The sequence below is a fragment of the Lactuca virosa genome, chromosome 3 (assembly GCF_052849685.1).
Source record: "Lactuca virosa cultivar CGN04683 chromosome 3, Lactuca_virosa_CGN04683_v6, whole genome shotgun sequence".
Lineage (NCBI taxonomy): Eukaryota > Viridiplantae > Streptophyta > Magnoliopsida > Asterales > Asteraceae > Lactuca > Lactuca virosa.
The window spans coordinates 92,493,006-92,501,122 of record NC_136428.1 but is presented as its reverse complement, the minus strand read 5'-3'; the positions used below and the strand labels follow the sequence as shown (position 1 = coordinate 92,501,122).

At 32.8% G+C, this 8,117-nt stretch overlaps 1 protein-coding gene across 5 annotated transcripts; it reads left to right on the top strand.

Moving 5' to 3' along the window:
• The first annotated feature begins 310 nt into the window (after positions 1-310).
• Positions 311-6,544, top strand: LOC145166182 (Amino acid dehydrogenase family protein). 5 transcript variants are annotated; one of them, XM_079085111.1, is made up of 6 exons: positions 311-503; positions 5,037-5,161; positions 5,251-5,434; positions 5,547-5,704; positions 5,808-6,020; positions 6,151-6,544. In XM_079085111.1, exons 2-6 carry the CDS (start codon positions 5,048-5,050, stop codon positions 6,379-6,381), a joined length of 900 nt encoding a protein of 299 aa, XP_078941237.1. In that variant the 5' UTR covers positions 311-503; positions 5,037-5,047; the 3' UTR covers positions 6,382-6,544. The 5 variants fall into 5 exon arrangements, with proteins under 5 accessions (XP_078941237.1, XP_078941234.1, XP_078941236.1 ...); XM_079085108.1 differs by having other exon boundaries at positions 5,012-5,161; XM_079085110.1 differs by lacking the exon at positions 311-503 and adding an exon at positions 4,342-4,499.
• Positions 6,545-8,117: the final 1,573 nt, after the last annotated feature.

Below are 8,117 nucleotides of genomic sequence, written 5' to 3'. Positions count from 1 at the left end.
TTTTAAAGTTGAGTTTATTTTGAAATAAAAATCATTTTAGGTTTAAATTGAAAAAAAGTACAAAATACAAGGTATTTTATGAAATAAAAATATTTAATTTCTCTTTGATGACCTGCCAAATCTAAAATAACAAGTAACTTTAGGTAAAAGTTAAGTATTTTTTTAAAAAAAAAAAATTTAAATCTAAAAAGAAAAAAAAATCAAAATATAAGATTTTTTTTATGGAAACAACCCGAATCAAAACATAAAATTCTAAAAATACCGATTTTGGCAAGTCTTTGAACTAAGAAATAGACCCTCACAAGTTTAATTGGTTCACCCCTTTTTATTATCTTAGCGAATCAGACTTTAGGTCTGAGGAGGGCGACTAGAAAATTGGAGTCCCTCACTCCCTTGCCACCATTGCCCTAATTCATTGCTGCCTTGAATCTCTCCGACCTCCCACATACACACCGTCAGCTATCTCGTCTAGCACCGCCGCGGCCCTCCTCCTCATCTGAACGGTAAAAAAGATCCCTTTGAACTTCGATTTTGTTGTGGTGTCAATTTCTATATCTGAACAGTGAGAAACATCAAGGTTTTGTTTCGATTTTCTGCTTATCACTTTGAACTTCAATTTTCTTTGTTTTGTTACGAACTTAAATTTTCTGCTTTTGACTATGAACATCGATTTTCCCTAAATTCGAAATTAAAACTCTTGTCTATATCTGAAATATTCTCTGTTATGTTTATGCTAGGAAATCTTGCATTGAATATGAAATCTTATTTTGTTTCCGAAATGTGTTGAATCTTTTATAGTTTCTGAAATGCTAATGCAAAGTATTATGTTGTTGAATCTTTTACTGAAAGGTTTCATACCATCAAGTTTAGGGAACTGTGAAGCTAACTGTCGATCAAAATATAGAAACTTTCTGCTGCAGTTTTCTTCTGTAATTTTATTTTCAATTAAACTATAAAGATGATAGAGATAATTGAAAGCAAGAATTTTTTAAACTTCATTCTTGTTCTGTATTTCTTTTTCCTTTTTCCCCCTTTCGTTTTTTGATTCTTTGCAAGCTGCGATTTAGTAGGTTGCCACATAATGTTTGCTTTCTACATTTGATGGTGGAGAGGAAGGGGGTGGGGGTTAAGGGAGGTGCAGTAGGTATCAGTTGAGAGCTGGGGGAGATCTCGTGGAGTTTTCCAACATGGATGGGCGAGAGAAAGAAAGAGATGAAGCATGATCTGTTGTGTTTTGTTTCCAGAGATCTTATGGAAACAAGATGCACATCGATTTCTGTTCAAGAAGACACACATATGTGTGCAATATGTAAATAGTACTATATTACCCTTAATATTTTATTTTCAATTACTTACTATTTTATTTTCAATTTATTAAAAAGAAAAAATATATAATAAATTCCAACCCCACCCAATTCCCATCAAATTCTATACCTGACTCTTCACTTTCTCCTCTAGACCTATTAGTAGAAAACTCTAAATCACGGTGTAGATTTTGCCGGAAAAGAGATTGGTCGGAATCGCGAAGTAGATTGGTCGGAGAAGAAGAGGGAAGGGGATTACGGAGGTCTGGTTAGAGAAGAAGAAGAAGGAGAGGAATGGGGAAGGGGGCGTATACCGACCCCAACTGTCAACTCCGGCAAAGACCACACACCACCGTCACCTCCCAAACCGTCACTTCGATCCACCATCGTTTGTTTCCCTTTTTTACTATCTAAACTTGTCGGGTGATCTAGCTTCGCAAACCAGGGTTGTCAAATGTCAAAATCATGATCCTGATTGTAGGATCGTACGATCCGATCCTATGTATGAAAAACGAGCCGGATCGTAAACGGATCATATTTGAGGTAGGATCGTAGGTAGAATCGTAAGATCGTAGGTAGGATCACGATCCGATCCGATCTTACCTTCCCTTGATATTTATTTATTATTATTATTTTTATTTATTTATTATTTTTTTTTGTAAATGATTTTTTTTACCACTTTATCTCTTTTACCCACCGTTTATCATTTTGTGTTTTGACTTATAACTAATATTTTGAAGTTTTTGTAATTTTTAAACGAAAATTAAATGATTGAAATATTTTTCATGTTTTAAAAATATAAATTATAAATATGTTTTATTTTGTGGGAATTGAGATCTTAGGATCCCGATCCCGATCTTACGATCCTGATCTTGCAAATCCAAAAACGATCATAGGTAGGATCCCGATCTTGACAACCTTGTCGCAAACGATAACCGGAGTTGCAGGTTTCATGGTAGTGGTAGGACAATGGGTGGAAGGGTTTGTGTCCGACCATAATCTTCCACTAATCCTCTCATCTATTTTATTTGTTTGATCTGTTTGTATATCTAGGGTATGGATTCTGTAAATAAACACATATATGCAGATCTCTTTCAGATGTAGATGTAGTGTTGGCAGGAGGTGGCTGGTGGTAGCCGGTGTCGAAGGTGACCGGTGGTTGGAGGTGGATGGTTGGAGCCAACTTAAGGGGGAATTTTATTTTCTAAAAATTAGTAATTAACAAAAAATAATTGATAATTGATAAATTATAAGCAACCGAAAAAGGAATGAAAAAGAAAAAGAAAAAGGCAAGATAATTATTTTATGCTGTGAGGGATGTAACATGCAACTTTTAATGAAATGAGGGACGAGATTCGAATTGATTTTTGAAAATAGGACTGAAAAAAATTCAAATCCACCACTTTTCAAGTCTTGCAACTTGCTCAAAACAAAATGACAAATTAAACTTTGCAGCTTTAATTGAAACTTAAATACATCAAAATTTATAATTTTTTGATTTCTATAAATAGATTATCTATATCGGTATATGGCAAATCTAGGGTATGGATTATGTAAATAAACACATATATGCAGATCTCTTTCAGATGTAGATGTAGTGTTGGCAGGAGGTGGCTAGTGGTAGCCGGTGTCGAAGGTGACCGGTGGTCGGAGGTGGATGGTTGGAGCCAACTTAAGGGGAAATTTTATTTTCTAAAAAATAGTAATTAACAAAAAATAATTGATAATTGATAAATTATAAACAACGGAAAAAGGAATGAAAAAGAAAAGAAAAAGGCAAGATATTTATTTTATGCTGTGAGGGACGTAACATGCAATTTTTAATGAAATGAGTGACGATTCGAATTGATTTTTGAAAATAGGGACTGAAAAAAATTCAAATCCACCACTTTTCAAGTTTTGCAACTTGCCCAAAACAAAATGACAAATTAAACTTTGCAGCTTTAATCCACACTTTAATACATCAAAATTTATAATTTTTTGATTTCTATAAATAGATTATCTATATCGGTATGATAATGTCAAACTGAAAAATTAAGTTTTTTTTTTTGAAAATCATTTAGTTTCGTTTTCAAATGATTTAGTTTTGGTTTTTTTGAGTTGAAAAATCATTTGATTTTGGTTTTCATGTTTTAAGTTTCGACAAAAATTCCATGTGTTTGTATGTACTTTCAAACCAAAGTATCAAAATCAAATTTTATGGTTTAGTTTTTCGACATACATAAACCAAAACCGAATGGTTTTTCAACAAAAAATCTAAATCATAGAATCCAAACTCAAATGATTTTTCTAGATAAAAAATTTAACTTAAGACCAGAGAGAGTGGTGCGGTCTAGGGAACGCTCCCTCCTGCCACATCATCATGCACACCGCCCCTGGGTGTGGTCTAGGTGCGGTCTCGGCCGCACTGCAGCCCTCCAGGGGTGCACACCCCTTTCTCTCTCTCCTCTTTTACTTGCTATCTCTCTCCTCTCTCAACCAATCATCTTTCTTTCTTTTTCTTTTATTTTCTCTCCTTACCGTTTTCCCACTCCACCATTGCGGTTTCAAATTGATGAAATAGGAAAAAATATGAGTTGGTGTCTACGTGGCATAGGAGGGAGTGCGGTTTTAGTGACACCACTCCCTCCAGCCTAAGTCATAGAACTTGGAACCTAATGGTTTGTCAACGAACACCGGAATCTTATGGGTTTGCATCGATATGTATTGATGTCTGTTTGTAAATAATGAAAGATTATAAACTTCGATATTTTAATTTTTTTCAATAAAAAGAATCCCTAAAAAAACAACAGAAAACAGATTGTGGTCGATATTGACTTTTGAAAAAATAAATAATTTTTAGAACAAAAGATAGGGCATATCTATTTAACCGGTATTTACAGTTCATAGTAATCACTTTTAAATTTTTATCTAAAAATATATGATTTTTTTAGCAGAAATTAAAATTGAGACTTGAGAGGTTAAAAAAAAATAGTTTTTATGTTATTAGCCAAGTCTGAATTAAAATTATATACTATTTTCTACTAACGCCGAGCCGAGTACTCCACCGCCGGGATTCCGCCGCCAATTGACAAAAAGAGCGAGCGTATGTATGTGTCATATTCCATATCAGTATATCACTAAACCACAATCTCTCTCTATTATAGGATCAAAATAACTTCTCAAAGCTTCTACGATCAAATCTCTAACTAGCAGGTAGTAAAAAGCTCTGGATTTGTTCTATTTAGTGCTTACTCGGTATCCTTTTTTCACTCCTGTTTGTTTTCTTTTCGAATTTAAGATAAATTTTTGTTACTGTTTATATAATTACTATATGATACTTCAGATGAAGTTTGCTTGATTATACCGTCTACAAGAAATCTAAGTTTGAATTTCACGAATTGATTGAAGATTTTCTGTTTTACTCCTATGCGATTCGTTCATTTACTTGGTCGTGTCTTTCTGTTTGCTATAGATCTAACTTATATTCACACAATCCTCTTATTTTTCGATTTGAAATTTACGGCTTTAAGGACCTCAATCAGACTCTGTTCTTAGATATCCATATCCCTCTTGGTGGAAAAACCTATGCGCCTTATACCTTAATCTAATTGGGTGTGTTTGCTAATGAGTTTAACCTTATCCCGATTCATCACATGATGCTTCTACATTTTGCTTTAAATGGTTGTTCGGATGTGATTTTTCAAAGTAAATCGAATATGTAACAGGATTGGTGGAATCTTGATATCTCAGTTGTTGTAGCCATGGCATTGCACGTAGATCATAAGGCCACCATCATTGATGGAAAAGCAATCGCACAAACAATTCGTTCTGAAATCGCCTCTGAAGTCAGTACCTTGATTGAGAAATATGGCAAGGTAAAGAACCATCATTTCCTTTCTCTGCATATACACATACATCACTATTTGAATACAACATTTTGTTAGAAAAAAATGATTTATTTCAGGCACCAGGACTTGCTGTGGTGATTGTGGGGCATAGAAAAGACTCTCAAAGTTATGTAAGTATGAAAAGAAAAGCATGTTGTGAGGTTGGAATCAAGTCTATTGACATAGACCTTCCAGAACAAGTACCTGAAGCTGAATTAATCGCAAAGGTCCATGAGTTAAATGCAGATCCAAATGTACATGGTCAGCAAACCAAATTACATGTATCTCTTATAACTTATAAGCACCTTGAAATGAAATGAAATCAAATTGTTTGTTATGACTTATGACTTATGACTTATGATGATGCATCCAGGCATATTGGTTCAGCTTCCTTTACCAAAACACATAAATGAAGAAAAAGTGTTAACAGAAATCAGCATCGACAAGGATGTGGATGGGTTTCACCCTCTCAACATTGGCAAACTTGCTATGAAAGGAAGAGAACCCCTTTTTCTTCCTTGCACCCCAAAGGCAAGCCAATCAATAACATATATTTTTTTTTTTACCATTTAGGATATGATATAAATATAATATACAAAAGAAATAAATGATTTTTTTTTTTTTCCTGAAACAGGGATGTATTGAGCTTCTGAAACGCAGTGGAATTAGCATAAAGGGAAAACGTGCAGTTGTTGTTGGTAGAAGTAACATTGTTGGGTTACCAGTTTCACTACTTCTATTGAAGGAAGATGCAACAGTTACTGTTGTTCATTCACGTACAGAGGAACCAGAAAGTATGATCCGTGAGGCAGATATTGTTATTGCTGCAGCAGGACAACCCATGATGGTAAGCATAACCGTAACCATACTTGTACAGTTTACAGTTATACTTCATTCATTGCTTATAATGATTTTATTTATTTGGGTTATAGGTTAGTTTGTTTACACTTTGGTTTGTTGAATTGTTTTATTATTAGATAAAGGGTAGTTGGATAAAAAGTGGTGCTGCGGTTATTGATGTGGGGACGAATGCGGTGGATGATGCTACCAGAAAATCAGGATATAGGCTTGTGGGTGATGTTGACTTTGACCAAGCATGTAAAGTTGCGGGATGGGTTACGCCTGTTCCAGGGGGTGTGGGGCCCATGACTGTGGCCATGCTGCTTAAAAATACTTTGGAGGGTGCCAAGCGGGTGATTGGGCAGTAAACTAACCGATTTGATTTCAAGTTGTTTCGGTTTCTGTTACAAAGAAATCTTGCATATCATGTATGGTGTTGTAGCTTTTTGAGCATATAAGCTCATTTTGTATTTTGTTTTGAATCATATTGTGAGTGTATAATTATGAGTATTGTCCATTTTTATTTTACAATGGGTTGGGCTTTTTGATTATAATGGAATCTGAAGCAAAGTCCCATGTACATGTTTTTATTGAGAATTGGGTATTTAAGTTGCAAACGCTGCAAAAAGTACAAACTGTCTAACTGAACAGTGCACTCTAGCCAAGTCAAGTCGATACAGTTATCAGTTGGATGTAAATCATTATAAACAAGCCTCACACTGCTCTTTTTTATAAAAAGAGCCTATTAACTATCAAGCTCGACTAAACTTATCGAGTCAAGCATACAAAAGATTATATGTCCACTTTATGTCATCTAAAAAATTATTTTTAATAAAAAAACAATGTAAGTCATCCCTTGTAAAAGGTTAGAAAAATAACTTAATGTTCCGAAAAGTAATATTTTATACCTGAAAAAGATTCTTTATCTTTTAATAGTTTCTTCAAGGAAAGATTATCAATCGATAAAAGTCACCTTATTACAAACCAGTCGGTTTTTATAACAAATCATAATCAAATGTATTGTTTCCAAAAACATGTAACGATTTGTTTACTTATTTATTTGTATATTTACCATGTCTTAGAGATAACATATTTGTTACTTTTCTTGGATGCTAATGTCACAATCAGAGAAATTTCTAAAAATTATATATATAAAAAAAAACAAAAGAAAAAAATACAAAGAGTTTAAAAAAATAAGCATATAAGGGCTTTGATGACTCGGGTAAAAAAATATGCATATATTTAACCAGTTCGTAAAAGATGTATGATCTTCTGGTTGTATATAGCATCTTCTGCGGACCGACCAAATATACACATATATTTTACATCTATTTATTGTCATAATTCACTATCAAAGTGTCATTTCACAGCAAAAGTGATATAATTCCCGGTAAGAATTCATTCAGAATACATCCAATACTCCACCTACCCACTATGATCAACCCTCTATATATATATATATATATATATATATATATATATATATATATATATATATATATATATATATATATATATATATATTATTGTATTCTAACTATCTATTGTGTGAATATAGATATGATTGTGGTCTAATCATTTTTATTAATTTAAGAAAGTGATTTATGTATATTATTAAATTAAGGAAAATAAAATAATCACATAAATCTCATTATAAGTGTAGTTTAGTCAATTAATCTAGAGATTTTAAGGGATAACATATTCTATTAATTTTAAAAATCTGATTTTAGAGATGATAATTCTCATAATTCGGACATTCTAACATAATATGTTTATCATTATATTGAAAATAAAAAATATTTTTGAACCATAACAGAATACATATTCTGACAGAATATATATATCACCCTTTTAGACTACACCAACACGGATTTTTACAATAACATTCTTTAAAAATACATATGATTATGATACATACACATATGTTACATGCGATTTTGATTTTTCACAGTTATGATACATATGAAGTTGTCATACAATGATTTCAGAATGTATTCTTTCTAAAGACATTCTAATATAATAAATTTCGTATTCTTGAAGAATCCATAATGCAATTTGATCTTCTAGCAGAATACATAATGCACTTGATCTTCTTTTCGAATCC